This window comes from Castor canadensis, chromosome 1, assembly GCF_047511655.1.
Source record: "Castor canadensis chromosome 1, mCasCan1.hap1v2, whole genome shotgun sequence".
Lineage (NCBI taxonomy): Eukaryota > Metazoa > Chordata > Mammalia > Rodentia > Castoridae > Castor > Castor canadensis.
Window position 1 is genome coordinate 135978779 of NC_133386.1, and position 15914 is coordinate 135994692.

The following is a 15914-nucleotide window of genomic DNA, read 5'->3' on the forward strand; positions in this document are numbered from 1 at the left end:
TAAAGTTCCAAATAAAATGCCATTTTGGAGTGCTCATCAGAATTTGGTAAAACCAATATAACTGAGATTAAAATAACATGCACACACAAAATACAGCTTTTAAGAAAATACATAAAATGGTTATGGACTTAAATATAGTAAATCTATAAAGAAATGGATATTAAGTTCTAAATGTAAACAGCATCCATGTGAGTATATTCCTGATATATTTCTTTTTTATCCTTTTCTGATACGTATTTGTGATGATTAAACCACTGAATGACGATCTTGAAAATGTATGACTCTGGGTCTAAGTTTGAAAGCCCATTCAAGATACAGCAATGCTACCAATTTTTCTATTAGTGAAAAGTGAGGTTTCACCAGGCCTCTCAAGTTTCATAACTGCTAGCATGGAAAAACCCTTTCTGAAACATTTCAGAATAGAAGTAAATCCCAAGGAGTTCCTCTGCTTTCAAAGTGGCAGGTTGTGGCACACTAGGACAAGTTAGAAGATACCATGGTGAAAAAATACCTATGAATGATTCTTGACTTGTGTAAAAAGCTACCTGCAATTCCACCTGAACCATATTTCCTCTGTTAATCCCTAATCTTTTCCAGTTGTGACCTATGATAATAGCTATGGTTTGTTTCCTCATGTTAAAATCTGAACCACCAAAATATTGGTAGTAAGACATGAAGCTCTTGGGACATAATAAATTTCAAAAGACATAGTGCTTTGTAATATAGTTTGAAGTCAGGTATTGTGATACCTCCTGCATTGTTCTTTTGACTGAGTATTGCCTTGGCTATTCGTGGCCTCTTGTGTTTCCATATAAATTTAACAGTAGATATTTCAATCTCTTTGATGAATGTCATTGGAATTTTGATGGGAATTGCATTAAACATGTAGATTACTTTTGGGAGTATAGACATTTTTACCATGTTGATTCTACCAATCCATGAGCATGGGAGATCTCTCCACTTTCTATAGTCTTCCTCAATCTCTTTCTTCAGAAGTGTATAGTTTTCCTTGTAGAGGTCTTTCACATCTTTTGTTAGGTTTACACCTAGGTATTTGATTTTTTTTGAGGCTATTGTAAATGGAATTGTTTTCATACATTCTTTTTCCGTTTGCTCATTGTTAGTGTATAGAAATGCTAATGATTTTTCTATGTTGATTTTATATCCTGCTACCTTGCTATAGCTATTGATGATGTCTAGAAGCTTCTGAGTAGAGTTTTTTGGGTCTTTAAGGTATAGGATCATGTCGTCTGCAAATACTGACATCGATCTACCATTTGATCCAGCAATACCACTCTTGGGGATATACCCAAAAGACTGTTACTCCAGAGGCACCTGCACATCCATGTTTATTGCGGCACTATTCACAATAGCCAAGTTATGGAAACAGCCAAGATGCCCCAGCACTGACGAATGGATTAAGAAAATGTGGTATCTATACACAATGGAATTTTATGCAGCCATGAAGAAGAACGAAATGTTATCATTCGCTGGTAAATGGATGGAATTGGAGAACATCATTCTGAGTGAGGTTAGCCTGGCTCAAAAGACCAAAAATCGTATGTTCTCCCTCATATGTGGACATTAGATCAAGGGCAAACACAACAAGGGGATTGGACTATGAGCACATGATAAAAGCGAGAGCACACAAGGGAGGGGTGAGGATAGGTAAGACACCTAAAAAACTAGCTAGCATTTGTTGCCCTTAATGCAGAGAAACTAAAGCTGATACCTTAAAGCTACTGAGGCCAATAGGAAAAGGGGACCAGGAACTAGAGAAAAGGTTAGATCAAAAAGAATTAACCTAGAAGGTAACACCCATGCACAGGAAATCAATGTGAGTCAATGCCCTGTATAGCTATCCTTATCTCAACCAGCAAAACCTCTTGATCCTTCCTATTATTGCTTATACTCTCTCTACAACAAAATTAGAGATAAGGGCAAAATAGTTTCTGCTGGGTATTGAGGGGGGGAGCGGGAGGGGGTGGAGTGGGTGGTAAGGGAGGGGGTGGGGGCAGGGGGGAGAAATAAACCAAGCCTTGTATGCACATATGAATAATAAAAGAAAAATGAAAAAAAAAATAAAATAAATGCTATTATGATCCTTTAAAAAAAAAAAAAGACATAGTGCTCAGAAATTGCATCAGTGCATTTTTAATACACACTTGAGAGTTCCTTGGTCCCTTCTGCCAAGAGGGACAATAAGACAGTGAATATTGTGTTGCCTATGAACCAAAAAGTGGCTTTTTACCATACATCAAATCTACCCAAGCCATTATTTGGAATTTTCAAGAATTGTGAGATGGGTTTTTGATGTTATTCATAACCCACCAAGTCTATGATACTTTTATAGTAACTCAAACACAGTAGGAAAAGCAGCAACACAGCAGAAAATATTTGAATGGTATTAAAAAAGCAAAGTGTTATAGCAATGGATTTTCATTAATTTGGACGTCACTAATTTTTCTTCAACAAACCTATCTCCTCATATTTTCACTTGTTTTGCAACATTTAAATGGTGATTTGAGCTATCTATTTGTTCCTTTTATCACATGTATGTATAAGCTAAAGAGAAGAAAAATTAGCCTTTTCACTGCTTCATGTCCACAGTTAGGTAAAATAAAAAAGACTAAAAATTAAAATCCTATGCAATGATGTCCTAAAATACAATAAAGTGATTTGATTGTGAGCTTTATTATGCTGAGTTTACAAGGCCAATGCTTGTCTGTTTGGAATCACTTTTACGAAATAATGATTAAAATGAAACGGCAGATGGCCTATAATCTTCTGTCTTACTCTTCTACATAAATCTGGAACACAGCCTCAAAGACTTTGCTGTATCCTATAATGTATATTTCAATTCTTACCATGTCATGTCCTCTTTAGTCTCTCGAAATCACATCATTCCTTAATGTCAAGCAATAACCAATGGCAAATATTATTAAGTCAGACATAATGGTTTGAAAACACAGGCATGTTTAAGAAGATAAATTTAATTTCTGCCTAAACAGAGTGTAACCTGTAAAGGATTATTCCCTGGAAAGAGGTAATTGCCTAATGAGTAAATTTGTTTAGACCAAAGATAATTCCCAGTCCCTCTAGTATGTATTAGAAATGTAGATAAAAGTAGCAAAGCTCTTAGGTAACACAAACACATTGGTGTCTTCATCTTAATTGGGAGTAAATTATTATAATCACTTACTTTGAGCTTCCTTCAGCAATGAGTTATATAACAGTAAATTTACAATCTTGATATCAACAAAGTCACCTAAATGCAGGCCATAAAACATGATAAGGAGTTATAATAGATCACTAAGGAAACAATTCCCCTAACAAAGATTGTATTCCCAATTTTAGCCTAAGATATAGTTAAGCCTTAAAAGGATTTTGAGAAAAGACTAATACCCCTTTCTTCCCCCAGACAAGGTTAGGTAAGACACATAAATTACCTGTATTTTTTGTGTATATAATTCAGTTTTTGATCTTGGTTGTTATTTTTTACACAAGTAAATTTTTTATTTACATGTTTTGAGGTTAAAAGAAGTAAATTAACTGTATTAACACACAGTTGAAGAACTGGGTGCTCTTCAATGATATATACAGTATAAAATATACCTCAGGACACGATCAATACAAAAAGTTCCTTCCAAGGCTGGTATGCTTCACAAACCTCTAGAGGACTATTTTATTCATTTTCTATGTGCTTCCTGGAATTATATGATACAATAGATCTTTTTACACTGAAGTTAAAGGAAATCAAAGTGTCCAGCCATGATACAAAAACAGACTATATTTAATATTTCTTAAGTATATTTCCCTATACTTATGGGATTATACAACTTTACTGGTTACTTCTGGATCTCACTTTTCTATTGGATTAATCAGGTTGTTAGAGATGGAATAAAAGTTAATATTTGAAATATGTGATAATGATAATATCTATGGAGATCAGTTAAATTAATTTACAAAACATAAAATTTGGTAATAAAGCAACAATAGTTTATATTTACATTCATACTCCTCACTCTCACAAGTGCATTGTTGAATGAAGAGGCACTGAAAAAACCTCTTTATGGAAGGAAGATAGATCCATCCTTATGTGCAGAAGAATGTGAATACATATCTCTTTGCCATGAACAACTTCAATGACTATTCTCGTCCAGTCAGACTAAGATGACACACAAAGATGAAAGAAAGTATAAAGATCATTTGTAGCTGTAGGAGATAGGGCTAGACACAAAATTCACATCTGACACCTCTGAATTATCAAGAACTACTATATAACACTACAAAAAAAGCTATTTTGAAAATGAATAGAACTTATCCAAACACACCTAAAGTATACATGGTTATAAATTTTATATATATATGCATATATATGAACTATAAAAGTAGCAACAGATTTCAATATTGCTGATTTCTATTTTTCTTAAACATTTACCAGTCTGAAAGCCTAAATGCACTTAACAACACACCTCTGTTGATCCTTACTCATTCAGGTCTCTATGCTACAGAATGTTGGAAAGCAGAACTACACATATATGTTCAGATAGTAAAAATCCCAGACTGTGCAGTAAGTATTGTAGAGATCTTACAGCCATAAAACGATTGAACTGAGGGTATTAGGTATAAAGTTGAGGGAAAAGAATTATACAATGATTAATAAAAAAAGCAGTTTGTTTAATTACCATAATGTCTAAATTAGAAATGAAGGAGATTTTTTTTCAGAGAGGGATGAAACCCTTGATGACCAATGAAGATTTGACCACCTTGAAGTAGACGACCTATTTCAATTTCCTTAGATGTCTGATTTTCATAGAAGAGGGCATGATACATGATCTCCAGCCAACATACTGCTAAATAAATTCTGGTCAGTTTCTGACACTGATCAGTTTATAACAAGAGTAAAGAATTGAAAGCTCAAGCTTTGATTAAGTTATTGTAGTAGTCTCAGGGGGAATGCTGAGTCAGGAATATAATTAATAATGTTTGAATAACTCCAAGAGTGAGAGATTGGCTTAAGAGATTCAAAACCCAACAGTCAATACGTGAAAATAAAATGTGATCTCCCTTCGAGAGGGCCGTGGTCTATCAAGAACAGCACCTGAGCATAGCCGCCCAGATGAACGACTTGGTGGCCAAGACGGTGTCCTACAGTAGCCTTGGGAGGACTCATCACGCCTTGCAGAACTATTCGCAGGCAGTCATGTACTTACAGGAAGGTTTAAGGTTAGCCGAGCAGCTGGGACGAAGAGAAGATGAGGCAAAAATTCGTCGTGGGCTTGGCCTGTCCCTGTGGGCCAGTGGAAACCTAGAGGAAGCCCAGCACCAGCTTTACAGGGCATCAGCCTTGTTCGAGACCATCCGGCACGAGGCGCAGCTGAGCACGGACTACAAACTCTCTCTGTTCGACCTGCAGACGTCTTCCTACCAGGCCTTGCAGCGGGTGCTTGTCAGTTTAGGCCACCACGATGAAGCCCTGGCGGTGGCCGAGAGAGGCAGGACGAGGGCGTTTGCTGATCTTCTGGTAGAACGACAGACAGGCCAGCAGGGCTCCGACCCCTACTCCCCCGTCACCATCGACCAGATCCTAGAGACGGTCAACGGGCAGCGGGGGCTGGTGCTTTACTACTCCCTGGCCGCCGGCTACCTGTACAGCTGGCTGCTCGCTCCAGGGGCAGGGATTCTGAAGTTTCACGAGCACTACCTGGCTGACAGCATGGTGGAGGTGGATAACCCAAGTGACTTCCAAGCAGGCAGCAGTGTGACACTTCCAATGGCAACCAGCTCGGCCCTGGAGCAGCACATCGCCAGTGTCCGGGAGGCCCTGGGCGTGGAGTCTTACTACTCCAGACCAGAGGAAGACAGAGGTGCTTCGGTGACAGAGAGGCACGGAGGCCTGTGATTAGACTGGAACCTGACAAAGGAAGACAGGGTTGGAGAGCGATGGATGCCTGCAGCAGGGACAAAAGGGAGACTGAGGACAGTGGGCTTGGGCACCGCCTGCGTCTGACCCAACCAGAGGGTGAGAGAATCGGCAAGGCTGTTCCCACCGTGGACGTGTGTGTGTCACACTCTTATCCACCCACCACCTCCCACGGGGATTGGGGTCTGCTCTGCGTGAGGGGCTCTCCTAGAACGGGGGACCCTGTGCACAAGGCAGATGGAGCCCCTGTTCTCACTGGCCTGCAAGGCATAAGCCACAGGGCACATGACAGATTTAACTAAAACTGCATGAGTGGCCCAATGAAAGTGCAGAGTCTGGTGAGAAGGCACAAGTGGGGATGGGGTGAGACGTGAGCTGGGAGCTGTGGAGGGCTCTCTGGGGGAGGAGGACCTGGTTGGGCGCAGAGGAGGACAAGGACCCAGGCACTGCACGAAGTTCTCAGCAGCCCCTGCTGGAGACTCTCCTGTCCTCCCGCCTTTCCTTCCCCAGGCCCCTCCTGTCTGTCGTCAGCCTCCCTGGTGATCACCGGGTTTCTTGTGTCAATCTGCTGAAGGTGGGTCATGTACCGGTGTTCTGGTTAGCTCAATGAACGTTCACTTCCAAGAGGCAAAGCCCCTCTTGGCACGTTAGCGTCACCAAGCTGGTTGCAAATGGCAAAGGCCCCCATCCAGAACTGGACGTAAGATCCTGGGTGCGCAGCACCTGCCCGGAGCCTCTGCCCACACGAGGGTGGTGTCTATGCCCTCCTCGCCACATCCAGGCCATCAAAACAGCCATGGATGGGGCTGAGCCCTGGGAAAACAGATCTCACTGGATCCCGGCTGCCAGGTGTCTGGACTGCAAGATGCCATGGGCAGGAAGAGGCTTGCCAGTGCTCCCTCTTCCCAGAGGCCCTCTCGCCGGCCACCACCTGACTTAACTCCAAGAGCTTAACCCTAAGCTGGGTGACTGTGTCCAGGTCCTTTTCAATCAGTGATGTCTTTTGCTCATAGCTCAGCTCTTTGTCAATCAATGGCAAGGGAGAGAGAAGGGAGTGTCACTTGCTGTGGCCCCATGTCTTCCCCGCCCCTACAGAAGGTTGGCAGGTGGAGTCTGTCTGGTCCTTAGCAGGCCATGTGGCTCAATGCTTTCATCCACTTGACCTACCATTTTTGATTTATAAAGTGAGGAAATATTCAAAAAAAAAAGGAAACTTGAGTAGTAATAGGTTTCCTATATTTAAAGAATGTAGTACAAATGAAACTTTACTTAATTTGGAAAAGTGGAGTAAAGTACTATGGAATTCATAGATGAATGATTTTATACATATTCACTAAGTTAAATAAACTGCAATATAACACATAACGATATTTTCTTCTTGGACCTGGGTGAATTTGAGTAACTTCACTTTTATAAGGATTATAAAGATTTGTTCATGAATATTTTAATCAAAATCCATAAGTAAAACATTCATTTTATATAACATTCCTCAAGCTGGGCATGGTGGTTTGTAAGTAGGAGGATCACTGTCAAAGCCTGCTTTAGGCAAAAAGCATGAGACTTTATCTAAAAAAGTAACTAAAGCAAAAAAAAAAAAAAAGGCTGGGGTAGTGATTCAAGTGGTACAGAGCCTAGAAAATATGAGACACTGAGTTCATACCCCATTACCACAAAAACAAAGAACTCTGAAAGTGATGTGTCATATTTAAATTTAACATTTGTTCTGGTTTTATTCAAATAATAATAATAGATATAACATGTTGCAAACACTAATATTGAATTAAAGTACAAATTGACCATATGACATAATATTTCATACAGAGGAAATAACAATAATACATTTTCAATTTCCATATGTCAAGAAATAAATGGCAGACGTACTAACACCCCAACATACATAGGTAAATGAAAACATGGACAAAACCACCAGAAGCCTATATACCTCAGAACCATTTATAGTTTGCCTCACCATTTTCAGTTTAATTAAAAGCTCATTTTAAGAGCCAATGAAAGCAAATATATTTGTTATAGTCTTGTTCCTACATGTTTGTTTATCACTGCTCTTTGGCTATTACAGGGATTCATGTTATTTACACAAAGGGATTTCAAAACTTGTGGCAAACCAGTGGTGATGGTGCTACAATCATTCAATGTAACATGTCATTTTTTCAGTTAATCCTAATATCAAAAACAGTACTGTAACAATTTTCATTTATTAACTGATGTACAATGTTATTTTCAGTGATAAAATTACTTGGGTTACTTGAATAATATAATAAATATAGTACTTTCTGTAAAACAACATATAAGATGTTAAGTCTTGATTCTTCTGGCTTGTCTGACTTGCATTGATATTTCCTTTGTAGCATTTATTCATTTGTAGATTGATTTCATTTGTAGATTATTCAAATGTACTGCATGAGAATGGGTGGTAGAGACCAAGACAAGTCACAGACTTCAGGAATTACATCTAGGATTACAATCCAAACTTATCAACTTCTCTGTTTTTTGTTTTTACTTATCAACTTCTTACACTAGAAACTTTCAGGCTTTTTTTCTTTTAGTGATAATATTTCTCTAACAAGAATTTTTTTCTCAGGGTGAGAAAATAATTCACAGAAAGAAATTATGTTCCTCTGAATAACATTTTAGGATGTCTTGTGTAATGAAAAATCCAAATATATCCTTTTATATAACTTCTGTAACACTTTATAAAAAGAACAAACACAGATGCACAAGACAAATTTCTCATCATTAATTGAAATCTTCTTTTGGGGAATTACCAGTAACTCTATGATGTAAATGGGTCTATTCACTGCATTTCTAGTTCCTTATCTCATTATTGTCTTGGAAAATCCCAGAATGCTCATTCTAATCAGACGGGTTCTCAGCTTCACATTACAATGTTCTTTTTGCTCAGTAACAGCTTTTTGTCTGAAATTTGCTCTTCCACGGCAATTGATACCAAGAAATTGGTGGACCTTCTTTCCAAAAAGCAAAGTAATTCCCTCTGCTGGCTATGTGCTGTAGTTCTTCCTCATCTCTATCTTACAGATGTTGAGTTCATGCTGTTAGTTAGCAGTGATGGATTCTGACCAGTACAAGGCCATTGGCAACTCTTGCCCTATAGAGACTACACTAGCAGCAGGGTGAGTTCCTTGCACATGGCTGGAATTTAGCTGGTGGGAATGGCTGATGCTTTGATACACACAATGTTTATATGTTGTTTATGTTTCTGTGGAGGAGGATCAGAAGAAAATAAACTAGGCCTGAGTTTTGATGAGGTAGCAGTGAGGAAGGGATGGCATAGCAGAGAGATAAAACCTAAAGAATTCAAAGGTGAAGAGGGTCACATAGCATTAGGGCTAGGGGGCACTAAATAACTAGGGTGAAGTGGCCTATAGAATTACATGTAACCATATATGGTTAAACCTTGTGTTTTTATTTTTTTAAATTGCTTCGGTAACTTGCTTGCAAGGGTACATAAGGTGACACCCTCTTTGTTCTTAGGGATCAGCCTTTGGACATGAGTTGCTTCCTGCTAAGTTGCCTCAGTGTCTCATATCTCAGCTAGCAACCTCCTGCAAAAATACTGGTATAGGATTCAGTGATACTCACTATTGATGGTTTTATTAAACTCAGCACCACGTCAGGAATTCTTTTCCTACACGGTGTTGAATAGTTTCTTTCTCTTCATTTCAACTAGTGCATGTTAACTATGCAAAACAGGGTTTCATAATTGTAATCTCTGAATTGCTGGTTATATTGAGGTTTTAGACCAATTTTCTGGATGCAAGAACATTTTCATTTCTGAAATCTACTTAGTGTTTACGTCATTTTAATTATGGATACTTCAATAAATTTTCAAAAAGCAAATACTATTTATTTCTAGAGCTCAGACAACTACAGGATTTTGTTATTTATTTTTAAAATTTTTCCTGTTTCTCCTACAGAACATATTTTCAAGCTATGCTTGCAAATTTAATACAGAATAATAGTCTAGTAGAATAATTTACTATGTAAATATTTATATTACTGAAATTACACTGCCATGCTCAGACAACAGAGATTAGTGAGCCTGGTTTTCCTTGGTACCATTCTTTGAAATTATTTGACAAAGGCCAATGACACGTCCATAGAGCTATCTTCTGAAGGACTGACATTATGAATAGATAATTGCTTTTGATGATTATGTTTTGGGCACTAGTGACACCAGGGATGCTGTGACACCAGGGATGACTAATATTGAAGATGTTTTTGTATTTTGTTTTCTTCATTTGTTTCTCTGTGATGTCCTTCACTCTACCTTGAGTCTCTCCTGTCCACTACTAGAAAAAGCCTTTTTTCTATTGAAATAGATTCATTTGTGATATAAATTACATTAACCAACTCCCATCAACATATTTTTACCTAAACTCTTGCATTGACAGGAGGTGAATTGAAATTCCAATCCTGTCTAAATGCACAGTAACCTGAAAAAATGAGACATCCCTGGACACAGGAAAGCAATTTAAGAAAAAAAAATTGAACTTGGAAAGAAGTGAGAAGAAAGTACCTACATATGGCTCTATTGTCTCCAAATAAGACTAGGAGAAATACAAATCCTTTTGGGAAGACAATAAACTACTTTATTCAGTATTAAGTTAGTTTAGAGGAAAATGATTTGCTATAAATTAGGATTGAGCTTTGCCTCACTATTTCCTGCAGGTGTACATTTGATATTTTTGTGTTGGAAACCTCATACACAAATGAGAATGAAATATTTAAAATTAATACTTGACTAAAAATCACTTTTCTCAAACTTAAAAATATTAGTGTTATGTAATTTCATCTCATGAGTATTCAACCTTTGAAAAAAGCCAGGGGAAATGTCCATAAAAATAAATATGAGAGGCAAACAAAATACCTGCCTAAAAGCCATAACCTTGTACTCTGAGTTTTCAAAAGTAAAATGAAAGTACTTGGAATAGTAGATCTCAGAAATTGTTACATTCCTTTTCAGATACAGAATTTGTGGTCTTAGATTAACCATGCTAAGGCTCATGATGTTCAGCTAATTATATATGATCATTGTACCTTTTCTTGATAGATCAATGAAGAGTATTCATTTAAATATCACATAAAAGTTGTGCTTGTGTGTGCAGTGCAACGATTCACACACTATAAAGTAACACTCAGAAGACTGCCAACCCAGGGCTGGCATTTTGTGCAATTTCAGGGTGCAACAATTGAATTTTCATTGTGCTTATTCATGTACAATGAAATGTAACCTGAATTCAATTTTTATTAACACCAATATTAATAATGCCCAAGGGACAGTTTACATAAATTAAAAAAGTTTTTTAAAGATAAAATCTGTTTTATTGTTCTTCATTCAGAGATCTTTTATGAGTGGTTTCTATGGATTCAACCTAACCTACTGTCTATGATATGCTAGAAATTCATTCACCATATCAATTTACTTCGAAGAAATTCTTGGCTATCATAAATTATGGATGTATCATTTCATACACATACAGTTTACAAAAAATATATACAAGCCAAATGGCCACTGTAAAATAGATGAAATAAGGTATTAATAGAGGAGAGTGCCTTGCTTCTAATCATAATACACAAAATAGCACAAGTATATTTTTTCTGAACACATTTTAAATTTAAAAATTAAAAATCCAATATTATAGGCAACCAATTCTTTGCATTATGCTATTTGTTACCTTTAATAAGCAAAATACCTTTAATACTTATGTTGTGACTGTTTCTGGCATGATATTTGTGTGTCTGTGTCTAAGTCTGTGGGTATGTTTTTTTTTTTGCTTTATGACATTTAAAAATGTTATTCAGTCTTTGGTGAAGTGGCTGCTGGTAGACTGATATCATTACATTCATGCTAATGTGATACAAATTGGGGCATTTATCAGACAGGAATGGAGAAAAATATTCTGCATTTCTTCATCAAACTCCCTACTCTACTTGTTTGAAATACTGGATGTTAAATCATATTGTTCTCAGAGCCATCACTTAGTCCTGAGAGACCAAAATTTCCACACACAGGGACCAGGTACAGAGATGGTTATAATCCAGGTCAGTAATGAGAAAATGCTGAACACTGCAAATGTTGCTGAATCCTGTAAAAAAGTAAGTAATTTAAAAAAGTAAGTAATTCTGGGTCAGGTAATGAAATTGTTTACTGTTCTTTTCATTTATATTATGTAATACTTTATTATTTTAAAACTAAAACTACGATATGAATCCAAATGAGACTATGAAATTTAATCCAAATATTTGCTTTAGTTATTGTACTTTTGGGTATTTTAATATTTATAACTAGAAAATATGGAACAGATAAACCCTAACATAGCTTATCTATATGGTCAGAAATCGTTTACCACTTCTATCACGTAATTGCAGTTTCAATGGTTTTAAAATGTTTTCATATTGACACCCAAATCGTTACTTTTAAGATCTATCTATTGGGAGAGATTTTTAAATGAATTTATGCCAAAAGTGACTACCTACACACTGAGCTCTAATTTTTTTCACATTTTATCCTTTTTTGTTCAGTGACATTCAATTCCACTTTTCTTATATCTCCACTTCATAGGCTATTCTTGAAACAATAGGTCTGTTTTGAATAGAATACATCAGTGGGCCCTATAATTCAGTTGTCTTCCCTAGGACTACAAATTCTTTTTAACCAAAAGTTAGAGAATTTACTGGTATAAATATAGGGACCAAGAAAACATTGAAACTCTATAAAAATGTTTGGAGAGTTGGAATGAGTTCAGTTCAGAAGCAATGTCTCTGGGGTATGGAAAGGAGTACATGAGAGCTTTGTATCATGTGTTATATACATCTGATTTGCTGTGACAAGATCATTGGATACTGGTTGATTAGAGCAGGAAATCACATGAAGCATATCATAATCCTTTTCTACCCTTTCTTCTATCTGTTCTACTAGCATCTATGAAATGCAGTGTAAATTTTTCTTCAGAATCCTGACAACAACATTAACTTTTGAAGGTCCATGTCATGAGCTCTGCAAATTGTTGTCTAATTGCTCAGGCTTACAGCTTATGCAGGCTCTTTTACCTCTGCCTCCAGGAGCCATAAACCTTCTTACTCTATTGGATCTTTAACATAGTTGTCCATAGTCTAGTGACAATGGGATGCAAGTCTAATATTGAAGCTGGATAGGATCTAGTCAGTTAAGAGGAAAATATAAGAATGCCATCTGTGAGAATATCTCCTTCACTGCTCCACAATTTTAGATGAGGTCTGGAGACTAGGTATTCATTACCTGCAGTTCTGACTTAACTATGCTTGTCTACTGAAGGGTGCAAGAACATTTCTACAAAACTGAAAATGTCATATATCTTTACATAATTGTGTGGAACAACTATTTGTAACATCTCTCACTTTTATTTTTGGAGATATTAAATTCCATTTTTTCAAGTTTAAAAATACATTTTTATTAAAAAAAATGTGAAATATCTCATTCTGGAGATAAGAAGTCACACAAGGTCTACGAAGTTATTAGAATTAGCATCCTAGTCCGAGGACTTGTAGGAGGCTAGGAGGGTCAAGGTACATGTGTTGCTCTCCATGGAGCTGATATTATTTTTGCAAAACGATTCCTTCAACTCTTATGATTTACAAATTCCTTCACAAATTTTCCAATTGCTTACAGTTTCCTCTGTCTTATTTTTATATGTTGTTGTGAGAATAAATTTGAATCTCGTCTTCCATAAAACAAATTGAACTCTGATTTATAATTCAGTGTATGTAATTAATTTAAAAAATTAGGCAATTCTACCACATCTGCCATATTTAACCACTTACAATAACACACACACACATTTTATTTTTTCATGATTTACTCACTTTTTCATAATGTGATAACAGTATAATAATCTGAATAAAAAATAATGTTGGGGTATATAAACATTTTCTGCACAATTCCTCCTAAGTGACCTCTGAAAATAGTCCAAAATTTCCCCAAGAGGAAATCACTCTGCTCTGAAATCCTACCTAGTCTGGCAGTTTCAAAAATATTATCATATTAACTTTGAACCACTCACAAAACTCAAATAAAAGTAAATATTCTAGATGTTAAGTAATTGAAGCTACAGACCAGCATTTTTTTTTTTTTGCCTTTAGACTTGTAGGAGAAGTCCAACCATAACTAAGCTACTATTTTATTAACTTAAATAAGGAGAAACAAAATTGTTTTGAATACAGACATGATCTTTTCTGTTTTCTATAAAACACAGCTATAAATTAAACACTGTAGATGAAGGTCTATAAGTCTTCATTTATACCTTCATCGTTACCCTGTAACATTGGGGAATTTCATCCATAAATTCATCTTCCTCCCAGACAGTACAAGAGCAAAGACCAAGTCATGTTCAGCTTGAAGAGATTAACTTATTTTTTTAAATTTTTTATTATTCATTTATTCACATGTGCATACACTGGGTCACATTAACTTCTTAATCTATTAGAAAGAGGCACTAAAATTAATTAAAATACTACATTGCATTTATGGGAACAGCTTGATCTAATTTAGATGACTGTGTGCTACAATCTCTGTATCAACGTCCATATACATGTTGCATATCATTATCATCTTATTGGCTTTTAGTTAGGTGTGTTTTCAGTAGAATCAGCTTAAATTCAGCAATTATAGCATTATCCTGTTTTAAATTTGTGCAACAAAAGACCAGCAGTTGAAGTATGAACACAGTATGGTTATGATGAATCCTCACTTCATTTCCTTTTTACCACTCAGGAATTTCCAGATCTGAGAGATGACAGTTGAGAATTACACTGTCTTTACTGATTTTGTATTCTTAGGACTTTCTGAAAGACAGGACGTGCAACAGGGGCTCTTTGTGGTTTTCCTACTTGTTTATGGTACAACTTTGATTGCCAATCTTGGGATGATTCTGCTGATCTACATGGACACCAGACTTCACATACCTATGTACTATTTCCTGAGTAATTTATCCTTCTGTGATATCTGCTATTCCTCCACTATTTCTCCCAAGATGTTGGCTGATTTCTTATCTGAGCAAAAGAGGATTCCATATAATTTATGTGCCACACAAATGTACTTTTTTGGAGCCTTTGCAGATGTGGAGTGTCTCATGTTGGCTCTCATGGCCTGTGATCGTTATGTGGCCCTTTGCAATCCTCTTCTTTATACAATTGCAATGTCCCAGAGGATCTGTACCCAGCTAGTGGCTGCTGCCTATATTGTAGGCTTGGTGGATTCAGCAATCCACACCTCCTTCACGTTTCAATTGTCCTTCTGCAAGTCGAATGTCATCAATCACTTTTTCTGTGACATCCCTCCCTTGCTAGCCCTCTCCTGCTCAGATACATCCGTCAATGAGATAGTGATGTTCACTTTTGGTGTCTTTATTTTGGGGTGCAGTATTCTCACTGTCCTCCTCTCCTACAGCTACATCCTAGTTACCATCTTTAGGATGAACTCAGCAGAGGGCAGGCACAAAGCCTTCTCTACATGTGGTTCCCACCTAACAGCTGTGGCCATATTTCATGGTACACTCCTGTTCATGTATTTCCGTCCCAGCTCTAGCTATTCAATGGACACAGACAAGATGTCCTCTGTTTTCTACACAGTTGTGATCCCTATGTTAAACCCACTTATCTATAGCTTAAGAAATAAGGATGTGAAGGGTGCTCTGAGAAAAGCAATCAGCAACAAATTCTGCTTTTGGTAAAACTTTGTTTTCCATTCAAAACTTCTTGAATATTCTGAGAATATGTTCTGGTATGTTGATATTGGTCATCACCCAAACAACCTTCATGATATTTTCCATTCTTTTTGAGTGCACACAACTTGAGTATAAAGCTCAGCAATTACTGGCTTTGCCTTCTCTCTAAAGAAGAATGTTTAGGGTGCTCTGGAAAAATTCATGAGCACTAAATTTTGTTCTAGGTGAAAGCATGGTTTTTGTCCCAA

General features: G+C 36.8%; 1 protein-coding gene across 1 annotated transcript; it reads left to right on the forward strand.

The window, feature by feature from the left end:
* Positions 1–14733: 14733 nt before the first annotated feature.
* Positions 14734–15672, forward strand: LOC109676790 (olfactory receptor 5AR1-like). The gene has a single exon (XM_020153051.2). It carries the CDS (start codon positions 14734–14736, stop codon positions 15670–15672), a length of 939 nt encoding a protein of 312 aa, XP_020008640.2.
* Positions 15673–15914: the final 242 nt, after the last annotated feature.

What these genes read in the sequence shown, in the direction of transcription:
- LOC109676790 (XM_020153051.2), top strand. Translation starts at nt 14,734, where the DNA reads ATGACAGTTGAGAATTACACTGTCTTTACTGATTTTGTATTCTTAGGA.